The sequence below is a fragment of the Aphelocoma coerulescens genome, chromosome 15, assembly GCF_041296385.1.
Source record: "Aphelocoma coerulescens isolate FSJ_1873_10779 chromosome 15, UR_Acoe_1.0, whole genome shotgun sequence".
Taxonomy (NCBI): Eukaryota; Metazoa; Chordata; class Aves; order Passeriformes; family Corvidae; genus Aphelocoma; species Aphelocoma coerulescens.
The window spans coordinates 10217162-10241113 of NC_091029.1; the positions used below are offsets into that span (position 1 = coordinate 10217162).

The window sequence follows — 23952 nt, forward strand, 5'->3', positions numbered from 1 at the left end:
TTAATCTCTAAAAGTGTAGCAAGAAAAGCAAACCCATTCCCAAGCAGCAGAAAGAGCAATTGAGTCTGCCTCTGACATGTGCCACCTGGCATCCTATTAAACTTAACTGTGAAACTACCAGGCATAAATCTTCCCTCATCCTGGAGAAAGCTAGAGATTAAAGAGAAAATTATGCTTAGAAGTCAGTTGTGGGAAAGACTTTGATCTTTACTATTAATGTGAAGGTTTTTGCATTTCTCCCAGATTCCCCATTGTCTTTCTGTGGACTAGAAACTCAAATTGCTGGAACTTGGCTGAGTGTAGTGAAAAGTGCAAATTTATCTTGTTATATAGAAGGAGAGAAGGAAGGTCTGAGATTTGTTTCCAGAGAAATTACTGCAGTTCTTGGATCAGTATGTACAGAAGGAGCTGCTTTCTCTGCTAGGTGGCATGGAAGCATTAGTTAGTCTCATGAAATGAGCAAAAAGAAATTAATTGTGCAGGTTGGCAGTCCATCTGCAAACAGTTTTGGACAGGCAGTGCCTCTTGATGCATGTGTAGCCGTGCAGTTTCTGCTGAAGGGAATTTGTCCCATAAAATCTGTGATGAAGAGCTATTACAAACAGGCAGCTTGATTCAATAGCCCTTATTAAAAATTCTTGCTGACTCCAGTTAGCCTTGCCTTTACAGAGAGTAACTGGAGAGCATCAGGAATGCAGTTACAGGGTGTCTGTGCAGACAATGAGCATAATGGCACAAAGGCTGCATCTTAGCTGGTGATGTCAGTCAGGACTGGCACAAACAGTTGGTTTCCTGTTTTGATTTTTTACAATATTTTTTTTTTAATCTGACATTACTAAACTAAATTTTCTGTAGTGGTAAATCATGTCGTTAAAGCGTGAATCACACACAAATGTGTGCTAAGACTCGTGGTTTCATACTTGGCAGTAGTGTTGCTTAATTGACCTGTTTCCTCATTACCCATCTATCATGCTGGTATATCTGTGGTTTTGTGGCTCCATTGTGGACTGGATGCAGCAGGTGACCTGGCTGTAAAGGGGTTAAAGTGTTCATCACCTGGTGAAAAAGGGGCAAAAGTTGGGTTGGATCAGCATCTTGAGCAGGTTTGTCATACAAGTACGTGTAGCAGCCCTAACAGAGAGCACTGCCAGGATGGAAACATCTGGGACTTTCCTGGCATAGAAATACTTATGTGTTCAGTGGTTTCCATGTGAATTTCAAAGAACTTTAAAAGAGGGGAACTTCCCTGTCCTAATCTAAGAAGGAAGGTTTGATTGTACCTCATGTAACAGAAAGGAAGGGAAAGCGCAAAGAAGTGAGGCAGGCAGATCAGCCAAGGTCAAGAAGAACTCTGTGGGAAAGCCAGAAATAGCACCTTGTGCTGCAGGCCTGTGCCTTGGCTACAAACCCATCGGTTGGCCCAGGCTGCCTTTGCGAGCTTTGTTGAACAGGACCAACTATTCAGTGGCTTGTTTTTCACTGGTGTAAAATAGAAACAGTGCTGAGGACTCCTGATGCTGGTGTGCAGGGACTGGCACTGCACTGTCTGAATCCCTTGATATGTTCAGAAACAGAAGTATCTATTGTAAGCCATGTGAAATGTCTGCAGAGAGGCTTTATCACCGTGGCTGGATGCCTGCAGTAGAACTACTCTAAACCATCTTCATGCTGTTTACCTTGTTTTTTTCTATAAGCAGGCACAGCTCTTAGAGTAAGTACATGGAGTCAGTGAAAAGTAATAGATTAGCAGAGGCAAGAATGTAAACCCCTTTAAGGTAGAGGTGCACAGCCTCCCTGGCAGTGTGTACCCCCCACACTGTCTCTTGAGAGCTAAGAGAACCCAAAGGGAGAAAATAAGGGCAGCAGGATTTAGTCCTTCATGGCAATTCTCTAGAAGAGATGGCAGTTTTAGGTCTCTGAAGGTAAACACTTTCCCTGCCACAGGCAGCGATTCAAATGTAGTTCCGTGTGGGAAGTCTCCTCTTCTGGTCTAAGACTTTTCCTGCGACTGTAGGAGACAAGCCCAGGGACGCGGAGTTCCTCTCGAGCCAAAGAGCCCCACGGCACCGAGCACCCACCACCGCGCTCGGTCCCGGGGCGAAGTACGCTCTGCAGCAGGTTCCCGGCTGCCCCGAGCCCTGCCCCGCAGCAGCCGCCCCTTCCCCTCCTGGGGGCGGGCGGCGGCGGCAGCGTTAGGACCCGGCGGCGGCTGCAGGGCAGGGGGGGAAGCGCAGCCCGGAGGTTGTTTACCGGGGAGGGGAGCGCCGGGGCAGGTCTTGCCTCGGCGCCGAGTGGAGCCGAGCTGCGCGGCCGGGCTGGCGGCGGCTCCTCGCCCTCAGCGCCGAGGATGCTGCCCCGGGGCCCGCGGCGGGCGCTGGGCGCTGTGCTGCTGCTGGGCTCACTGGTGCTGGGGGCCGCCCGCGGCGCCGAGGGTGAGTGGCGGCCCGGCTTTGTGGGGGACAAAGGCTGGGCTCGGGAGGGGTAACACTCCCGTGGGTAAGGTGGGGGACCGTGCTGGGGAGCGGCCCGAGGCGGCGGGGGCTGCCCAGGCCGCCCGCAAGGCTCGGCTCGTCTCTCCGCAGAGTGCCTCCGCGGCAACGGCGAGTCCTACCGCGGCAGCCGGCAAGTGGCCTCCGGCGGCGCCCCGTGCCTCAACTGGCTGACGGTGCAGAGTGGGCCCGGCGCCGCGCTCCCGGCAGGTGGGTCCGGGGCCGGGGGACGCGGCGGGGGGGGCTCTCGGGGGAGCGGACGATGCCGGGGCCGCGCTGACGGCCCGCTGCTCCCCAGCAGTCGATGAGGACCACAACAGCTGCAGGAACCCGGACGGCGACGCCGCGCCCTGGTGCTTCATCCGAGGCGCTACCGGGATCCCGGAGCGGAGATCCTGCGACATCGCCCAGTGCTCAGGTAAGAGCGGCCGCCACCGGCCCCCCTCTCTTCCTGCCCTCCCCGGCTTGTCTTCTACCCCGGGGGCTCGGTTTGTCACCAGGGTGGGGTCCCCTCTGCGTACAAACAACCCCGGGCTACGCCAGCACCTCCCCCGGGAACACCGCGTACCCGGGGCTCCCCACCAGCCCCCGCCTGTGTGTGCACATCTGCCTCCCAGCTGTACTTTGCTCCGCCCCTAGAGCTTTGCCATTCGTGCCAGAAAAGGCCTGTGAAAAGCCCCCACTCCCCCATAATTCACTGATCACTATAGGGCTCTTTAGCTGTGTTGCAAAAGGCTGAAGTCTGGACATCTAGGAACTGCTGAGTTGTGGGTAGGTTGTTGCGGTGGGGCACGTTACGGCTGACTAAAGAAGCTTCCTTCTGTTAAAGGATTGCCAGTGAGAATTTGAGTACGGGGTGGAGGGGAAGAACTTGTTAAAAATGAGAACTAGAAGGGAGGACAGTAAGAAATGGAAAACCCTAAACACTGGATTCCTCCTGGACAGTCACAGTGAGAAACAGTTTGCGAAAAGAACTGTAGTTGAAGCTTGTTTCACGGAGAGGAGGTGTCAGTATTGACTGATGCCAGAGTTACCACTTGGGGTTTTCTGAACTGTTTACTACTTTCTGAGCCCTGCAAGATTTACTCACACCACTGCCCCTTGAGATTGCTATCCTTGCATATAAATACTTTTCCCACACACATACACCCTCTCCTTTTTCTCACTTTGTTCTTTTTTTGCTTGCTTTTCCCTAAAGATGAAGCAAAAAAAATGTTCTGCTGACAAGACCCTTACTCAAAACATTCTTGCAGCTTTAGGATCAGAAGAGTTACCTGACCTTTCATCCATTTACATGTTTAATAGATTTGCTATTTTTGCATCTCAGAGTGGGCACCTTTTCATGGTCCAACAGTTCACTTTAGTCGAGTTGCCGTGGTTGACCCAACGTGAAGTTACTGTGCAGGACCCTGATTTCCTGTCTCTGACTCCATTCTGTACTTCCATTTCACATTCCACTGAGGACTCAAAATGGCTGCAGATAGAAAATCCACATGGAGTTACTGCCTGCTGTGGGGGGAGATGCAGGTGGAGGGAGTTCTCAGGTGTGGATGCATACTGTGAATAGCATTTCCAAAAAGGAGGGGGGTTTGTGTAGAACAGATGATAGATACCTACTTTACACTGTCACAGATTTTACAGTGCTACAGCTTCCATTTAAACTATGTCATGAAAGAAGGAGCTACCTTGAAAATCTTTCAGTGCTGTTGATAAAAAAGAGCATTGATGAAAAACAGGCCTGGGAAGGAACCTGTATCCTTGGGTGCCTTTGCCTAGGCCTTGGCTGAGGAGGAACTTGTCCTTAGTCAGTGTCTGCTGCCTGAGGGCTGCTCTGAGTTAGCTTGTCCAACATGCTATCAGAGTTTGGTACACCACTGCAAAGAGGGGCTGGGGAAGAATATCCCCAGGTTGTTTTCACACAGCTGGAGTCTCCTGTCAAACTTCCCTGTGTCAGGAAGATTGACGCAGAAGAGAGATAAATAGGCTCCTGGGAGATTTGGGATGGAGATTCTCATAATTTTGTTCATGTCTGTTCAGCATGATTGAAGCTCCAGCCTGTATATCGATCTATACACTAAATGAAGTCATTGTGCATCCGCTGGACTCATGCCCTGAAGCTGGGTTTCTTTCTGCTGTCTGACTTCTCTCATCTGTGGTGATGCCTTGGACTCTTAAATAGGTTCATATCAAAGGAAAGTGGGGGAGGAGTGTAGGGTATGCCCAGCCACTGCCCTGAGGGATGTCTGCTGAGATAAGGAGATTGCACAATCTCCCAGCAGGACTCCCTGGGAAGGCAGCTAACTTTTCAGTTACTTCGAGAAAAGACAGACCCAGAATCCTCTGGGAGACCCTATGCAGATCCTTTGTAACCCATTGGCCTTTACCCTGTGGCACCCACCCCCTGTATCCCTATCAAAGCTAGCCCTCTGCTCCTGCGAGGAGAGAGCTCTCGTCCCTGGCTTTCCCCTCCCTGGCTTTTCCCTTCGACGGAGGGGCCCAACAATAAAGCTACCTTCGTGCAGAACCAGCCACACGAGCCTCATCTATCTCTGGTCTGGCCTGGAGGCTGCCCTGCAGAGCTGAGCTGAAATCACGAGCTGATAATCACTAAAGAGCTGACAGTCTCTGCACGGGCCCTCCTGCCAGCAGCTGAGGGAAGACACCAGGCCTCGGGAAGGCGATTCCTTTTGGGACCATCTCCCCAGACCGGTCACCTCTTCCTGGGTCAGAGCTACTGACCCCACATCAGCTGTAATAGAGGAGTACATTTCTTGTCTACTTTGGTAGGATTTCTGGCAACAACTTAAGTGGGAACAAGTGTTTTTCAGTGTGTTTTGAAGGCAGTTCAGTGATACCAGTCTAGATCTGTCCCACTCGCAAGGCACATGTTGTTTTGAAGTACTCATAAGTGCTTGGTATGTTGTATATATACTTTTTCTCCCCTCTCAACAGATGCTACAGCTACCACAGCCCCAGTCCCTACAGCAGAAGTTGGTCCTTCCCAGGAGGATGAGCAGGTGTTTGAACCAGCTGATACCTTGCCCTCCCGGAGCGAGGCAGCCGCAGTTCAGCCTGTCATTGGGATCAGTCAGAGAGTGCAGATGAACTCCAAAGAAAAGAAGGACTTAGGGATACTAGGTACAAACCCAGGATCATGTGATGGATCCATTCCTGTAATTCTGGCAGGACAGACCTGTTTTGAGGCTCTGAAAGCAACATTATAGCTGGATCTGCTGCCTCTAATTTTGTCTCTTTTTTTTCCTCTTTTCACAGGTTATGTCCTGGGGCTGATCATGATGGTGATAATCATTGCCATCGGGGCTGGCATTGTCCTGGGATACATCTATAAGAGGTGAATGGCTGTTCTTTTCAAAAGCTGGTGTACATAAAGCAGGAATGTCTGAGCACCTGCAGACTCAAGCAGATCCCAAGGAAAAGGGACAGAAGCATATGTTTGGTTGTGGCACATAGAGCAAGTTTGTCACACTGAGGAACGAATTACTGAAGAGTTAATTCTGTTCTCCATTTCCTGCATCATTGTGATGTTCTGTCCCAGTTAAAGTTTCAAATTGCCCTCTTTAATATTTGGGGTTTTGTGTGTGCATGTGCACCTTCATGTGGCTTTTTCAGATGTATCCTGGGGAGCTGGATTTTGTCAGAACTGGAAAGAGCAGATCCCAGGTGCCCTCACGGGAAGTTTCTTTTGATGAGAAAAAGAACAATCCTTCTAGCAGGCCACCTGTTCCCCTGATTTTTCTAATCTAGAAGAAAAACAATTGGCAATTTTTTTCGTTACTCATGCATTGTATCCTTTGAAGTTGACTATCAAGTAGCACTCTTTTTTTGGTCAAAGTTCATTTTAGCAAAACTCCTGTATACTTTAAGGTCAGTTTTGATTTGCACTTCAGTTACTATCTTTTCAGCCACTTCACTGTGTTGAACAGAAATGTTTCTGTAGCTCAGCAGTGTTTGAGGCAGTAGCAAGCTGCTTAGTTGTAAGAGAGAGGGCAGGATTAACAAACAGCAGTGATTGTCACTGCACATGCGAAGGCCCAGGCTCCTTCCTCTGGGAGGGTTTGTTCTATGTTTTGGCTGTTTTACAAAACAGTCTGACACAGCCAAGCAGAAGAAGCCCTGTCCCAAGCTGGGACATGTCCTTATGTAAGTGTTTATAATAAATGCTGACGGAAAAAAAGCAGAGGAGGAGTGTTACATAAGGGGCAAAACACAGAGAGCTGCTTGTCGAGTAATCTGATTTGAGGTGTCACTTCAGAAAATGCTGTCTTGTGTGCTGGCAGGAACGGCAGCCACTGCTGCACGCTTGTAGGCAGCTTTGAAAAGCAGCCAACATGCTGACAGGAAACCCCAGCAGCTCTGCCTGGTTGAGATCACAAGCCCCAGGCGGAGCAAGTGCTGCCTGTCCCACCTCTCTCCTATCTTCGGCGGGAGGAAGCAATAGGCCAGTGTTGGGCTTTGTCCGAATGCAGCTTTGCTTCTCCAGTCACAGAGAGCTCACAGCAGGGATGTAGTGCAGGTTTACTGTCTCCCTCCTTGCCTTGATCTCAGAATTGCATGTGCAAGCTGGCAGGTTTGGGTAGTAGGTGTAGTGAGAAACCTTTAATGGGTTTAGTAGTTTTTGGTATACATAGCTTTTCTGGAGACAACATGCTATTAATGCCAAATCCATTTTAAAAGCAAGGCAGTTCTTCCGCAGCACAAATTACAGAGGTGTTTCTTCCCTTAGCAACAGGCTGGAGACTGAGGTAGGTTTGAGGAGCTGGTTGTGGCATTAAGCTCTTATAGCTGCAGTGGCAGAAGGCAGGGCCAGCTCTGAAGTCAGCTTTAGTACTTTCTGGACAGCTTAATTTGCTGCAACAAAAGGCAGAAGCTGTCACCACCTCGAGTGTTTCAAATGAAGCAGGTTACAGCTCTTTTCCACAGCAGTGGCCTCTGCGCTGTCTCACTTCTCCCCTGGGCCTGCACCTGGCAGTGCTGTGGGACTGTAAAGGATAAGGAAACAGATGGCAGCTCCATGGCTTGAAGGAGGGGCCTGGCTTTACAGTCACTTACCAGCAGCAGTGTCAGTGAATAAGCCAGTTTGAGGGAGGGACAGACTTCACTTGGCTGGCTGCTTGTTTTTTAAGGGTGCTCAGCTGTGGTCCTCTGCTTACAGTAGGGAATATTTCTGGCCCTTTGTATGCAGCTAAAACCTTTGTTTATCTTAAAGAGCGAAGTCCCTTCTTCTCTACTATATCAGCTTTACTGAGACTCTCCCTCCAAGCATCAGCACTCACCCCATGTAAGTGTTTTGGTTTTTGTGTTAATGCAGGGGGAAAGACCTGAAGGAGAAGCACGAACAGAAGGTTTATGAGCGTGAAATGCAGCGCATCACACTGCCTCTGTCAGCGTTCACCAACCCTGCCTGCGAGCTTGTGGATGAGAACACCATTGTGGTGCGTACCAACCAGACGCCTGTGGAGGACACGCGGGATGGCAGCGGCCCTCTCATGGGGCAGGCAGGGACTCCCGGTGCCTGAGCAGCTCGGGCAGGAGCACTACAGGCTGAGCAAAGCCTCCAGCTTCCCACTGTGAGTGCAGGGGTTGTGTGTGTTCATTTCTATTTTGTTTTCTTTTTGATGAACGCCAGATGAAGGTGATGTAGAGGAACAGAACAATGGGCTATTCATCATCTGTTTGAGAGGCACCATTCAGTGCATGATCAGCTGGGGACTGGTGTAGTAGACCCTGCTGCTTCCTCCCACCTATCTCCATGGTGTGCCAGGGAGCTGGGGGGGATGATAGGCCAGGCTTACAACTGGCCACAGATCCCATAGCCCAGAGTGTGGTCGTGGCTTCCTCTTTTTCTGTTCTTATTTAACAGTGTGCACTGTTACTTAAGTTTCAGCCTGGAACCTTAGGAGAGAACAGTACTGCAGGGACTGAGGGAGAGCTTCATGTCAGACTTAGCTAGATAATTACACTCTGATTATAGTTCCTACGTTTTTGCTTTAGTGGCTGAGAGCTGGAAGCACTGTCCAGAATCCTTTTAGTGGATCAGGGTTTTTTCCAAGGAAGAGTTTATTTGAGGAATGTCTTTAGCCAGAAGCAGTATGTTTAAGTGCCAGTGCCAGTTTAGAAAATCTCTCCTCAAGCTCTTTACAAATCCAGGTCTTCCAGGGCTGAGGCCACTTCTCCATTCCCCTGTGGTGCTACATGCACAGCCACAGTTGTAGGTGTCCAGGGGGTCTGTCTGTGCCTCCTTCTCACTTACACAGATCAGGAAAGCAAGGGCCAGTGGTAGATAGTTGTGAAGAAAACAAACTGCCCTTTGGTTACTTACAGCAGGTTAAACACAGGATAGCTAACATACTCTTTTGAACTCCCTTGGCTTCCTACAGAGCCAGTGCTGGACTGAGTGGCCAGGCTGTGGAGGTCAGCCTGATCACAGTGCGGCAGTTCTGGCTCTAAGGGCAGAACAAGACAGCTGTTTTGTAAGATAGTGACGTTCTGGCATGGCTCCTGGCCCAGCCTCTGTCACACACTCAGCTTGTGCAGCAAGACTACTTACTTAACAGAGCCTGGTCCTGTTAGAGAGGTTTTGTAACAACTTTTATTAGTGTTTCAGGGGGTTTGGGAGGGATGGTTGCTGCAATGTCTCCCTAATGACACCAAGGCAAGGCCAGTTCAGGGAAACATCTGTCCCCACTTCAGGGGATTCAAGCCATTCAAGTAAGTTTTCTAGCCATCTGCTTTATAGCTGTGGGCCTAACAGGGGAGCAGCACTTGGCAGCAGGGGTTTTAGTGTTAATGTTTGATTCAGAAAAGGGAAATATTTTATTTTTAAATGCCTTTGAATACCATTTCTTTGTAAAATGTTTTAAATACCTCATTATGAGAAGGTGCAGACTGTGCTACCTTGTATTAAAGCTTAAAAGAAAAATGCTCTGTAGACCTGTGTGGACTGTGGCTCATCTGTGCACTCCTCCTGCCAGAGCAGCATCCTTTGCCTTGTTTCAGACTTTGAACTGAGGAGAAGGGAAGATGTCTTCAGTTTGCCAGGCCCAAAGGTAAATCCCAAGCAATGCCTGCACTTGCCAGCACTGACAAGGGGCATGGAGCTTGTCTTCCTGCTGCCAGCAGCTGGCCTTGGACTGCACACTGTTCCTGAAAAGCAGCTGTGGGGATGTGAGCTGTGGGTGACTCAGCAGGCTGGCCTGTGGGAACACACTCTTGGTTATAGCCCCTTCTTGCACTGACCTGGGTCAGTTCTGCTTTGGTGCTGCTTAGCAGCAGCTCCATCCCTTGAGAAGTACAGTGGAGACAGAGCACAGCAGGTTACAGGAGAGGCAGCATTTTTTTTCAGTTGTTGTCTTAACAAATGCCCCTTGAACTACATAGTTCAGAATACAAGGTTTCCAAGAACAGGCTGTATTTTTATCCCTGGATTAGAAAAGGAAAATGGAGAGAGGCTCCATGATCTGCTGACTCCTGTCCACCCTTAAAACCCAACCAACGAACAAACAGAACTTAACAACTTCTTCCCTTTCCCTCGCTCCAGGTAAATAATCCTTCAGCGCACTGCACTGTGATTCTGCAGTTCTGTGAACATAGCAGAGTCCACTGACTCAGAAAAGGGTGTTCTACATGGCACTGCATCTGGGCAGTTTTGATGTTGCCATTTTATGACTACAACAGAAACCCGAGAAAGTTACAGCTTCTGGCTTTATTTAGCACAGAGACCACACAATCTTGTTCTCAACAGCATTCAGTTACTGCTTTTTAATTCAGTTAGAATGTGGAGCGGTGCAAATCACAGTTCATAAACCCCACCCACACATCACCCAGAATGTTCCCTTCAGGGGTCCCCTCACAAACCAGCCTGGGTGGGGGAATGAAAGGGCAAATCCTATTAACAATCCTGGATCCACTGGACCCAGTTTAGAGAGGCTCCTGCCTGACTCACAGCACAGGGAGCCCCCAGTGTTTCTAAAACACCACTACACAGACTAAAAACGCCCCCCTTGCATACCTGATGTCAGGTGATGGCTGGTCCCATGTTATTTTAGATAATACTTTAAATCCATGGGTAGGGGGAGGAAACCAAAGTAACAGCAAAGACTAACACGCATTCCCCACCATTCAACGCTGAAAGGAGGAGGAGGGAGAAAGGAACACACTAAAAATCCAGTTAAACCATGATGGTTGTGAGACTTACAAGCAGAATTTGATCCAGCTTTTTGTTCAGTTCTGCCAACCATGTGAGCTACTGCAGCAGTAGCTTTCTTCCTTCCTTCTCCCACCAAGGGAGAGAGAAGAGAAGCAGAAGAGACCCACCTCCCAATGACTCCAAGCCCTTTTTTCCTCCCCCAGAGCAGGGAATAACCCTGAGGAAAATTTCTGTTTGGAGAATGAGCTCAGGTGCTGCAGCAGCAACTGCAAGAAGGACCTTCAAAGGGTGCAACTTGCACAATCTGCAGGAAAGGATGAGGTAATGGCAACTGAATTAGTTCTCCAGCTGCCACTCCAGGGAGGATGGGACATTCTCCAGCACTATTCTATTCATGACAAGTCCATCCTTGAATTAACCTTGGGCAAGTTGCCCTTTGCCATTGTCCATGCCCAAGGTCTGAGCCACTTCACACCTTTGGCTTTCTGACAAGCACCTTCTGCCGCCATTTCTGTCACCTCACATCCACAGGCCAAAAGCTCAAGCACTCAGGAATGTCCACAGCCAGTGCCTAGTGCAGAACTACACATTCAGGCTCAAATACTTTCACCTAGGTTAAGGTTTTGGGCAAGCAAACTCACTGCAGGTGCAGGGTCTGAAGATGCTCCAGTGGCTCATTTGCTGCCTGCCTCATTTGCCATCAGGAGGGGCAAGCAGAGCTCAGTCTTAGTGTTTCTAGGCAGGCTTTTGGAGGTATTCAGAGACATAGAAGGAATAAAAGCCCACAAAACCAAAACAAAAATTCATATGTGCTTCCCCAGAGCCAAGGTATTTCAGGAGAGCTGCCCAGTTCCTAGGGCTTTTCACTCCCTCCTCTGATACGTGTCAGAGGCCAAAATCTCAGTGGGTTGTTCTGGGAAACACATGCAAATACATACATGTGCTGTCCTGGTGGGACATGTTGCCGGATGTCCAATTCCCCCACCTTTCTGAGCAGGGCAGTCAGTGGGAGAAGCTGTTCCAGAAGTGCTGGTCCTTACCCAGAAGAATCTCCTATAGCAATTTCCTCCCTGGCAGACAGGCCAGGGTGGCTTCACAGCTTGCAGCCAAGTTCTAAGGCACCACAGTAAAGAAGCCTGAAAAGGCCAGAAAAATATTTCTCAAGCCAGAAAAATAGCGTTCAGCAGCTTTCCTAGGTGCAGCTGGCAGGAAATGGTCCTTTTTGCTTCTGAAACACGCCAGAAATCCACAGTGAGTCAGGATATCCAAGACAAGGGAAGCTGGGTGGGGAGAGAGAAGCAGTGCAGCAAATGCATAGTGTGGTGCCCCGTTAATGCCCTGGAAGTGGCTGAAGTGCATCTCCCTCCCTGATGCTCATCCCAACTCCAATGGAAGTGATGCAGGCAGTAGGATGAGTGGACTAGGTTGTGTTTTCAGGTAGCTTGTCACGGTTCAGTCCATACTGCACACTCACGTTGTGGTCCAGCTCCTCCAGCTCAGATGGAAGGGGGATGGCAAGTTCTCCCAGGTACAGAGAAAGAGCTTCAAAGGAATCTTCCAGCTTGGAAAAAGGGGGCCTAGAAGCAGAAGTGATGAAATATGAGTAGGAAAGAGGAAGCAGAACAGCACCTAGAAAGGTTGAGTTAGTTGTCCATCCACGTCCCTGTACCATGTACAGAGTGGTGAACAGGGACATGATTTCCTCCCCCTTCAGCTTCCAAGACTGCAAAGCTCCCATCTGTATGGGCTACCTGTTTTTATAGCCAGTGAGCCAGTGGGAGGTCTGGCTCTTTGAAACCTACTTGGCAGCAACACTGTTCTGAAGCTACAAGTTTCATAACTGAAATCAAATGAACTATTTACCTTACTAATAAAGTCTGCCCCTACTTTTTGTACCTGAGAAATCCTGAACAATCATTCCTCCTTTACTCTATCTTGGAATTGTTTCACAGATCTCCACCATATACAGCAGACTCTCTCCCAAACTGTTGGGCCTGAAGTCTCTCCACTCATGGAAGCCTTTGAGCATTCCCACAGAAGGCTGGAATTGTCCTCTGTGCAGAGCAGTCCTTCCACAATGGGAATACAGACACACCCTGAGGGCTTTCAAGGAAGGGTCCTCCAGACCCCAAACCTACCTGCTCTCTGGTTCCAGTCTGCAGCAAATAGCAGCCAGAGGGAAAAAGGCTGGAGGACAATCAGGAGGAACAAACTTCTCCCAGAACAGCTTGACATTAAGGCCAAAATCCAGTGTGCGTGGGAGACAGTCTGGGTCGGCATAAACCTGGCCTATGATCTAGGGGAAAATGAGAGAAGCACTTAAGTACTGCACCAGTTCTAGAGTGTTAACAAACAGGGAACTGCATCAGGCAGGGGCTCCTTCAAAGTATTATGGTGGAAAGAACAAAAACACTGTTCCTCCTTTCCAATGAAGCCACTTGCTCATGGCACTATATACAGACAAACTTCACTGGAAACTTTTTCAAGACCTGGTGATAAGTCCATGGCTGTGAAGGAGGTCCCAGATGCCTTCTCCTTCTGTCCAGGGTCTCTCTGCCAGAAGACACAGGATGATGTGCCCCTCTCAGGGAGCTTGACAGTGTCTTGCAGCAGGGGATGATGCAGCCCCTCCTGACTGCAGGTAATCAAGGCAACCTGCATCACCTCCTCTTTCTAACCGTCTTACCACAACATCAGCAAAGCCCCTTGGTACAGAGTCTGTCCTAAGCAATGCTGGGAAGCCAACAGCACCCCTAATTCTGAGTTGTTCTGCCAGTGACAGATTCAACCCCCACCAGAGCCAGAGGGTTGGGACAAGTAAGAACTACCACTACTGACACCCAGGAGGCTGCAGGTAAAGGAGAGCCAGGTAGGGCTGGGTGGACAGGGAAGCCCTGCCCCAGCATTGTCCCAGTGCTCACCACCTCCAGCACAAGTGTAGAAGGAGTAAAGGAGCCCACAGCAGAGAGCTGTGGGGTGATCTGGACTCACAAGGTCAATACAAACTTTCACATGGACAGAGTTATTAGGTTTAAAGCCTCACTGGGTATCATAGAAAGGGTGTTATTTATAACCACTCTGGCTTTTCTATGCCAATAACTCAGCATGACAACCACATCCTGTAACTAGACAGAAACACCCATTACGTATTTTGACACATTTATTTCCTTATCTGTTTGAGTGTTTAATGTTGGGTTTTGGTTTTTTTTTAGCATCATTGTTTTGGTGACAAGGAAAACGTTCATATGCTCCTACCCTGTGTCTTTTTTTCTAGATGAAACAATTGTTTTAATCCCACATACAGATTTTTCAAGTTCCTAAATCTATCACTCACAACCACGACATTCTCTGAGAGGAGGGCCCAGTGTAAACAGAGCTCCAGATGAGGCCACAAAGATTTATGCACAGACATTTTCTTTGTCCTCTTCATCCAAACCCGGAAGATGAAACTTGCTGGCATCCCCTGGTGTTCCTGCAACTGCTGTGTTACACATAACACCCTGCCTTTCATCTGTATTTCCACTGTCATACACACCTTTTAAACTGAAAATAAGGGTCTTGGCAGCTTTCAAGTGCTGCTTTTTGTTCTGTAGATAGAAAAGCCCGATTTAACAGTCAGACTCTGCACTGGCTCAGAAATAAACTAAGCCAACAGACGTCAGGGTGCAAGCTTCATTAATCGACCTGCAAAGAGGATTTTGTTTCCATTTCTTTGAAGTGACGTGCCATCCCCAGTGGAGGCCCTGAATTTGCTGTGATTATGCAGCTGATTGTTCTTTTAATGAGGCAGTAGAAAAAGAAAAAAGTATTGCAGTTCTAGGGAATACATCTAATTTCAAATGGATACCAGGGCTCAACCAGAACCTGATGACTTTTTTACAGCTTCTCTCAGTCCAGGAGCAACCTCTGCATTTCACACCAGACTATTCTATTCATGACAAGTCCATCCTTGAATTAACCTTGGGCAAGTTGCCCTTTGCCATTGTCCATGCCCAAGGTCTGAGCCACTTCAAATCTCTGGCTTTCTGACAAGCACCTTCTGCCGCCATTTCTGTCACCTCACATCCACAGGCCAAGAGCTCAAGCACTCAGGGATGTCCACAGATGAGGAAGAAACTGGGACCAGAAAAACTACAGTTATCTTCCTTGAGGAAACAGAGGCAAGGTAAGCTTGTTCTCCAGTCTAATTCACTAATAATATGCTGTTAGGTCACAGGCTGCACACTCAGACACAGAGATCTGGGCGATACCATGTGTGCACAGAGATGAGGACAAGGTCCATTAAAGATGTTGTGTAATGTCCTTGTCTTACCTCACAGAGAACAATCCCAAATGAAAAAATGTCCACCATCTCATCGTAGCTCTGTCCTGTAGGAAACATGAGACATTCAGCTCTGTGAAGAGAGTTACCCATCCTGCTATTTCAGGAGCTGCCAGTACAAAGCTTAACTAAGCCTATTCCCTGGAGGGCCCTAAAACAGGAGACAAAGCAAGGCTTAAACCTGCAGGGTCAGTCACCCTAAGATATGTATATACCAACTGCATTACACTGCCATGACAGATTTTAACCCTACTTCTCTCTTGTACTAGGGAATTACAGGACAACACTGGGAAACCTTATGTATCAGGTCTGAGAAAATGCTACGGATAACTATGGAAAGCTTCTGCCCATTTCCATTGATTGCTGTTCTCATGCATCTCTAGTGCATGGAGCCAGTGCTCAGTTTCCCCAGCAGCCAGCAAGTCCCTGCTGCAGTGACTGCAGAGATAATAAATTACACACCAGCAGCACTTTGATCCTGGGAAAGCTGGCAGGCTCCAGCATGCCATGCTCTGCTTACAGACACACCCCTCCCAAGCCAGTAGCTGGTAAACAGCCTTGCTTTCAGAGGTGATGTCAGACTATGCTCTTGCTGTTTTCTTGACAAATGCCAGGACTGAGACAAACTGAGAAGCAGCCTCAGACTCCTTTAGGGCTGGAGGCCTTGAGGAAAGGCAAACAGAACAGCACACAAGAAAGCAACATGGAGAACTGAGAGGGGGGAGAGGAGCCCAGTCCTCCCTTCCCCAGTAGACTGCGCTGGACAATGCTGATACCCCAGCCAACCAAACTGCCCAACCTGGTCAGAGAGACCAGCTAGTTAGAAGGAAATTTTATCCACTGTATTTTGCCCTCATCTCAACTCCTGCAGGGGCAGCTTTTCCTCTTAAGGGTCACAGCTCAACCTTAATGCAACTGAGGGCTGCATGCCAAAATCCAGATTTCCCTGCACTTGGACAACTCCCACCTCAATCCTGAGGCTTCAGCAAACCTGGCAGCAGATGGCCTCTCCCTAGATCTATGCAACAGCACACATAAACTTCATCCCTTCTGTTGCCCTCCTGAAGAATCCTGTTGTCAAGCCAGAAACATTACCTGGGCTAGTACAAAGGCTTACCAGGTCAGGTACTGCAGGACTGCAGCTATGGCCCCTGTGTGTATAAATAAGCTTCCACATTAGCAGGTCTAAAACCACAGGCTCTGAAAGGTTTGATTGTTACTGGGGCACAGAAGCTTTCAGTAATCCTGTCATCTCTGTACCTTGTCACAGGCTGTCTCCTGGCCTGCTCCTTGCTACTGAACTCTTACCATTCAGCATCTCTGGGGCCATCCAGTACGGGTTCCCAACCACCGTGTAGCGCTTTTTCCTGTCACTCTTGCGGAGCATTCGTTTCTTGGCAGATGGCTTCTCTAAAGTGGGCTTTTTCCTTTCTTCCACAATGAGCCGAGACAGACCAAAGTCAGCCACCACCACTGTCTTATCCTGCACAGGGGATTTAGTACAAGCCACTGATTAGTTTCAGCTCCTTTCAGGAGCAAAGAGGCTGCAATTCCTGTTCACTACCAACTATAGTCTAAGGTCAACTATCCAGGTTTTCTGCAGCCACATGAGCATAGCAAGATGTCCAGACAGGTGTAAAATACCCAATTCAGGATCTCAACTCATCACTTCCTCCCTTCACTGTCTTATTTCCTGTGTGGCTGCTAGCACTTATCCCATCAATGTGGCTACACTTGCCAGGGGATACCTGGACCTTTCCTTTTAGATCTTCCTCTTTTACCTGGTCAGGAATTAACTTGGACTTTCATCCTGGGTTGTCTGAAGCCAAGTGAACAAGGGCAGGCTTGAGGGAATGAAGCTACACAAAAACCTTGTGACCCAGCATTTAAGAAAGAGAGAAAACACATGTGCACACACCTACACACTTGTCTGAATCTTGAGTACCAATAAAAAGTCATCAAGTGGTTAAAAGAACAGAAACAGCTGCGGAGAATATCGCATAGTTGAGATAAAGAACAGAGCTGTACTCTCAGAAGGTGACTGTTACAGGAGCTGCTACCAAAGGAAAGGTAGTAAGAGAACAGAACACAGAAACAGTGAACCTAGATCAGTCTGGAAAATCATGTGTCAGAATGAAGCTCCTTTGCTTGGTGCACAAAGCCTCTCTGAAATCAGTTCCACCCTGACAAAAGAGGGAACATCATGTGGAGAAAACCAAGGGAGGAAGATGCCAAGGAGAGGAGCAGCATGCTGTGGGGACAGAGGTGTAACTCACCAACTTGATCAGGCAATTGTGTGAATTCAGGTCTCTGTGAATGATGCACATGGAGTGCAAGTAAGCCTGGAACAGAAGGAGAAAAGCCCGTGTTAGGGATTCCCAGTTGATCATTTACAGCCTCTACAACCCAATTCCAGTAGTCAGACAGTGTCCACAGCCCCTCATACACCACCCTGCTGAAGCCACTAACCCTGACCCCAGAGTTTGCTCTGTGATGAAGTGACAGTCAACTCACCATTCCAGAGGCAATTCCTTTGGCAAAGCTGACCTTCTGCTGCCAGGGAAATGGGTCCTGAAAGACAAATCCTCAGTGGTCAGGGACTATCTTACTAGCCAGCTGGTGACAGCAGTTCCTTCACAACAGGGACTCTTACAGCAGTCAAGAGACACACGATACAGCCCTGGAAAGAAAAGGCTTCCTGCCTCAAGCTCACCCACAGCTAAGAAGCAGCTTTACCACACAGCTCCAAAGACAAACTAACAACAAGTACATAAGGCTGGTACAACCACCAACACAGTCAGGGTCACTGAGGGCAGGTCTCCCAGGTGTCCATACTCACTGCATTGCGGAGGAAGTCCTTCAGTGTGCCCCCCTCAATGTATTCGGTGAGGAGATTCAGCTTCTTGTCCTTGTACAACACACCAATGAACTTCAGCACATTGGGGTGGTCCAGGCTGCGCATCACTTTCACCTGCAAGCAGACACATCCCACCCCAAAAAGTGAATGGAACAAGTCCTGACAGATCCATTCTGTGGTGAAAAGCACTCCAGTATTCAAAGTTCTGTTCTGGGGTCACAGAGAATACTCAAACCCCAACCTTAAGGCAGTCAATTAACTGTTGCCTTTTCATTTTCATGCTGTGCAATTAACCTGATCTTAGTCTTTAAGGAGAGCACCCTTGAGTTTGGCTAACTTTTCAGAGTGAGAAGCTCTCCAGGGCAGCTATTGGGTCTGTGCTGTATGTGTCAGGGCCACAACAGCAGTGTCAGGTGTTTAGGGGGCTGCCTTTAAGCTAAATCTGACTTTGAAAAACATAGTAAGCAGCCACCAAGAAAATAGTTTTCCTTAAATACAGCCTGAGTCTTAAATATCTTACAGATATTGGCCCTCATCCTTTGTACTTATGCACAAGGCTCAAGGGATAAATCCTTTATGTACTGCACAGATCAATTTGTCTCAGACTGAGGCTGCTCTTGTCACTGAAAAATTAATGAACTGGAGCTGAAGCAATGTCTGTTGCCCAGTATGAGTCACACTTCACTGCAGCAAACATTCAGCTCATGTCAGCTTTTCCCTATGCAATGTCTCCCTCCTCAGCACCCTCCTTCCTGCCAGGTTGCTGGCAGGATCTCTCTCTGTCTTGGAGAAGATGGGAGAGAGTTCCACCACACTACTGGCTCAGAAGCTTTTTGAAATCTGCTCGTACCTCTGTCAAGAAAGTCTTCTGTGTTTCCTCATCACAGCGAATCAGCTCCTTCATCACCATCACCTTTCCTGTTGCTTTGTGAGTCACCTGGTGGAAACAAAACCCACGACTGCAGGTAAGGCTCAAGAACACACAGCTCCAATGCTCCTGTGACTCTTTGGGAAAAGTGTAACATTCCCCTCCATCCAGAGAAGAATAGAGATGGGAGGAAATTCAGAGCAGAGGAAATTTCAGGATCCACCAAAGATGCTGTATGTGAAACAGAAACTACCTAAAGCTGACAGAGGATCATGCCAAGACCCAGAGTTGAAGGCTCCAGTTTGGGTAGCACAGGGCTGAGCATGCACACAGGCTGCCAAAGCCTCCAAAGGCACCAGTTCTACAGTGGTGCATGCCTCAAAGTTCCCTTATGAAACACATTTCCCCAGCAGGATGCTCACATTTTGTACACAGGCTTTACCAACTACATTCTGTATCAACATCAATGTTCACTTGCATCAGAAACCAAACCAAACAACCCAAAACTGCATTATAAATGCTTTGGTTTTATTGGGAATCTGAATCTCATCCACATGCAAGTGGAACTGAAGTGCACAGGCTGTTCAGTTAAGGCAGGAAGAAGTTAATTTTACCTTGCTCCTTTCAAGCAGTGTGTTCAACCTGCAAGGAATGTCCTAGAACAGTGGAAAACACAGAGAAATCCATCATAATAATAAGGTAATAAATTTCCTGACTCTTGATGTGGAAAGCATTTCCAGTTCCTCAAGAACTGCTTGCCTGTCTCCAACTAGTTCCTGGCATTTTGCTGTGTTATGGAGGTTTTTTGTAACCAGCTCAGGCTTGCTTGCATGGGGTGCAGGAGTGAGTAGAAAGGGTCCAAATTCCTATGAGCATGTTTTCCTGGAAATCCTCACCTCTTCGTTTGCTTAACTTGGACAGCTCTGCCTCCCCAAGATCTCCAGGGAACTAAACAACCACCTTGTCTCTCAGATCAGAAGAGAATTATGTGACCAGATACAGTATTTGCTGCATCACACCCAGTCAATCTGAAGCTTAAGAAAAATGTCACCTTTTTGCCTCCTAGCTTTTAAAAAAAAAATTCCTTCAGAAAAACTCTAAAACTGAAATCCAGAACACAAGACCCGGTTACTGTATTTAGGAAGCTCATGAGTTCTTGCAAACACTGTGACAAACTAGTTCTGTTTGGAGCCATGGACATAACAAAGCTGGACATAGGTGGAATGTGAGTGCATGGAATAACACAACAGAAGCAAGAATACAATATTCTTCTACTCTCATCTGAAATCAAGCATCCATACACAAGTAATGAGCCAGGGAACACTGCATATTTTAGCCAGGCATATGAAAGCCAGGGACATCTAATATCCAATGATAAAGGGAAGTGAAGAGACAAAGGCAAGACTAAGTGGAATTCTTAAAGCTGACGTATCAGCAAAACTGAAACAAGTGTCACATGGAAGTCCTAGGAGGCAAATCTAACTCCCAGAGCATGCACCAGAACAGGATGGCCATGGGGTAATTTGAGCAGAAATGAAACACCTTTGTGCCAGTAACTGCTGGGACACAGATGACAAAAGCATGCGACAGAGCAAAGGTTCCACTTACCTGCACCTGTTATTTCTCTATGAGTAGAGGAGAAGAGAAATATGCTCATTAGTATGGATCAAGCACTGGGTTTGTAGTGCTGGCTCATCACCTCCTGTGCTGGACATCTCAAGTTTATATCAGTGTAAGGGGAGAAGTCCCATCCCATGGTGAGTGCAATCTGAGCACTGAGGAACTCACAGTACCTTAACAAGGCAGAAGCTGCCCCCTGATGCTGTCAGGAATGTTGGGATAGAACTGCTGGAGTACCCTCAGTCAAGATAAGAGCTACTGATTGAGATTTTAACTGTGAGAGTCATACAAGACCTGACCACTACCCCCACGCTGACTAGCCATTTAGGCTGTGCCAGGGGTTCAGACTTGGTCACTACATCAGCCTAGCAAGCCCCCAAACATGCCACACTAAGGGTGGGTAAGAAATGCTGTGCTGAATGCACCTCATCATAAGAAAGATGCTCATAAGAGGAAAGTGTAGCCTGTTCCTTGTTCTCCCCACCTCACCCAGGAGGTTGCTGTGACAGGCACTCTGGAGTGCTAAATCTGACTCAGGAGATGACCATGTATGGCCAAGGTTGACATTCAAAGGGGACAAAGTCAAAACCATTAGCAGCCAGAGACACTCATGGTCAGGGAATGGATCTCAGAGCAAACCAGGGAAGATCCAAGACTGATCACTATTGGCAAGGCAAAACCACCAAGACTATGGTGAAGGATCCCAAGACAGGCAGACATTGCTGTACTCAAAATAACTGATGAATGTTTGAGGACCTCCCTCACCTTGATCGCTTGTCCAAAAAATCCTTTTCCTAGAACTTCTCCATGAATCAGGTCACAGGGCCGGAAGATTTGCTGGGAGCAGCTGGAAGAGGAGCGCAGGGATTCAGAACGACTGATGTCACGGCTCAGAAGGAGCGGTTCCTTTGGAGAGCTGGGGCCGGGAGACTTAGAAATGCTGTTACTTCGCCTGGAAAACAAGGATGACAGGAAGATCAGGGAATCTGTTGGGAAACTTTTGGTCCAGCATACCCCATCATTTGCTGCTAAGGGAGCAGTTTCTAATGTGGTCCAGTGCTTTTACTATCTCCAAAGCCAGATGCTCTCCCTGCACTGTGGAAGCTCCTTATGAATCCACAGCAGCTTCCAAATCAGAGCTACCTAACAACAACATCTCCTGCACTGGCAGTCTGAGGTGCAGCTCTGAGACCAAGGGGAGGAAGCTGTGAAGTCACATTACTTGATATCTCTGAACAAAGTACTGGTAAATGACTAAATGAGCAACTAAGTGTTCCAGTCTTAGAAAGACTTTTTCCCCAAGTCCCAGGCCTCACCCAGATTCCCCTTAAGGACATGTTCTTCCCCAGTCGTTTAAGGCTGGTAAAAACCTGACCTTTAGATTTCCTAACTCTGAAACTTAGTATCTTTTCTCTGTTAACAGTAGAGTTCCTTATTTTTATTAAGGAAAGTTTGTCATCCTGAAAGGGAATAGAGAGAGAGTATACATATATAGCAGAATCCAAAGCTCTCCATGACTTCTCCAATGGTTTACACCACGGCTCACATCAGAGATAAGCCCTGTCCCCACAGTCATTGTGATCACAAGGCCTAAGCTGCCCAGCCAGGGAGCACAGGGCAAAGGCAAGATAGGTCAGAGGCAGTGCTTCCAAATCTTTACCTGAGGGAGCGCCGTCGGAGTGTTCCTTCCAGGTTCTCCTTGATGTCCAGTGAAGAGAGGGAGCGTGGGGAGATGGGTGTCTTTATGTGGGTGGGAAGACGGGAGTCCAAACGAAGCCTGTCCAAGCGCTGCGAGACAGGGTCATGCTCTATCAGCAGCTGAAGGGTCTGGCTTGTCTTGCGAATCAATTCCTCCACCTGAAATCAAACCAAAGGGCAGAACAGCAGCAGGCAGGAGGAATGCAAATGACAGGAGATAGAGGAGACACAGGGAATGGCCCTCAGGAATCAGAGAGAGTTCAGTGAGATCACTCCATAGTTGTGGTTTAGTTGTGTGCACCACAACTGTCTACCAGACAAATCAAGCTGGCAACACAGAAGTTCCTGATGTTATCCAATACTTCTTTCTGGTCAGCTACAAGTAACCTATATAAAAAAAAAGATGTGGACAGGCTGGGATCCACAGTCCAGAGACGTGCCACAAAGATGACTGAAGGTTGTGAAGCTGCCACGTGAGGAAAGGCTGAGAGAACCGGGTCTGTTGAGAAAAGAAGGCTTACAGGAGACCTTATCACCATGTTCCAGTATTTAAAGAGTGGCTACAAAGAAGATGGAGACTCCCTTTTTACAAGGAGTTACATGGAAAATACAAGTGGCAATGGGTACAAATTAATCCTGGAAAGATTCCAGGTAGACACAAAGACAGTTTTTTACAATGAACAATCAGCCCTTGGAATAATCTTCCCAGCAAAGCAGTGGATTCCCCAACACTGGACACGTTTATGTTTCAGCTGGACATAGTACTCTAGATAGTGCTTTTGCCAAGAAAGATTGGACCAGATGATCCTTGAGGTGCTTTCCAGTCTGGTATTTTATGACTCTATTAAATACTTTTCTTTTTCTGAGAAGTGTTCAAAAATTACATAAGTTTCCACCTTGAACAGTGCTGCAAAAAACAGCTTAGCAAAAGCTACATGGAGATTTATCTGAGAGATGCCTTGTGCTCCTCATGTTCTCTTCAGCACCAACAGTAAATAAAACCCTTGGGAAGTAAAGGTAATGGTACCCCACCCTACACTCTTGCAGCATCACCTGATATCTGTAGAAAGCATCTACTTGTAAATACAGACAGCAAATAGGTATTTTGCAATGGGAAACATACCTAGGATCAGCCGGGCCCTTGTGTATTATCAGTGCCTCTAAAAGGATCAGAACTGTGCACTTCACCAGCAGTACACGGTAAAGTCTTCCCAGCCTCCCCATCCTCTGACACAGCCCTAGACTTTTCCTATTACCTCCCTTCACGTTTGAATGCCACAAAATCAGGACTGAATCCTAATTGCATTTCCATCTGTTACATTTTCCTCTCCAGCTGGAAGGCAAAGCTTGTCTTCATGTTGATTCCTACTGTCAGCACGAGTACTAGTAGTACTAGTAGTACTAGTAGTACTAGTACACTGTATGTAGGGTGGGAGAACAGTGTCAGGAAAGAGAAAAGATGTAGGAAGGCAGAGGAGAAGGAGGCTTCAGAATAGAACTCTACCCACCTCCTCCACCTGTAATGTACGAATAGGAGCTCCATTGATCTCCAGGATACGATCTGCAGGGTGGATGGCATTTCGGACATCTGGGCTGATGTGCATCCTGTTAACTCTAAATATGGGAATTACAGTCTGTATGTGAAGTCAGTTTAGCCAAAATTATCAAAAATATGCTCCCCTTCATATTGATATTTTGAAATAAAATAATGCTAATCTACCAACATAGGGAGCTACTATTACACCAAGTGCTTAGGTCTGAGCAGGTTTGGAGAGAGCTCTTCATATTACCAGTGGTAAAATTGATAGTTCAAATGTTTTGTGTTCACCGAAGGAGACAGCACTGAGAGATACAATTATCAGTTAAGGCTGTCACAAGACTGAAATGAAGATGAAACACAAATGACTATTAGCCCACATACGTCCCTGCAAT

General features: G+C 47.7%; 2 protein-coding genes across 3 annotated transcripts in view; one reads left to right on the forward strand and one right to left on the reverse strand.

The window, feature by feature from the left end:
* Positions 1 to 2034: 2034 nt before the first annotated feature.
* Positions 2035 to 9438, forward strand: PIK3IP1 (phosphoinositide-3-kinase interacting protein 1). Of its 2 annotated transcripts, none has more exons than XM_069031289.1 (6): positions 2035 to 2432; positions 2583 to 2699; positions 2788 to 2907; positions 5442 to 5627; positions 5763 to 5841; positions 7819 to 9438. In XM_069031289.1, the coding sequence occupies exons 1-6, from the start codon at positions 2348 to 2350 to the stop codon at positions 8024 to 8026; spliced, it is 795 nt and encodes a 264-aa protein (XP_068887390.1). In that variant the 5' UTR covers positions 2035 to 2347; the 3' UTR covers positions 8027 to 9438. The 2 variants fall into 2 exon arrangements, with proteins under 2 accessions (XP_068887390.1, XP_068887391.1); XM_069031290.1 differs by having other exon boundaries at positions 2036 to 2432; positions 2791 to 2907.
* A 755-nt stretch (positions 9439 to 10193) lies between these two features.
* The window catches only part of LIMK2 (LIM domain kinase 2), a 31245-nt gene continuing 17486 nt past the window's right edge, over positions 10194 to 23952 (reverse strand). Inside the window, exons 6-16 of the mRNA XM_069031287.1 lie at positions 23529 to 23634; positions 21983 to 22179; positions 21088 to 21274; positions 18685 to 18771; positions 17817 to 17948; positions 17492 to 17548; positions 17254 to 17319; positions 16286 to 16460; positions 14969 to 15024; positions 12795 to 12952; positions 10194 to 12233 (exon numbers count right to left, since the gene is read on the reverse strand). Of these exons, the coding sequence (XP_068887388.1) occupies positions 12077 to 12233; positions 12795 to 12952; positions 14969 to 15024; positions 16286 to 16460; positions 17254 to 17319; positions 17492 to 17548; positions 17817 to 17948; positions 18685 to 18771; positions 21088 to 21274; positions 21983 to 22179; positions 23529 to 23634 (1378 nt within the window). The 3' untranslated portion in view covers positions 10194 to 12076. The remainder of the gene's footprint in view (positions 12234 to 12794; positions 12953 to 14968; positions 15025 to 16285; positions 16461 to 17253; positions 17320 to 17491; positions 17549 to 17816; positions 17949 to 18684; positions 18772 to 21087; positions 21275 to 21982; positions 22180 to 23528; positions 23635 to 23952) is intronic.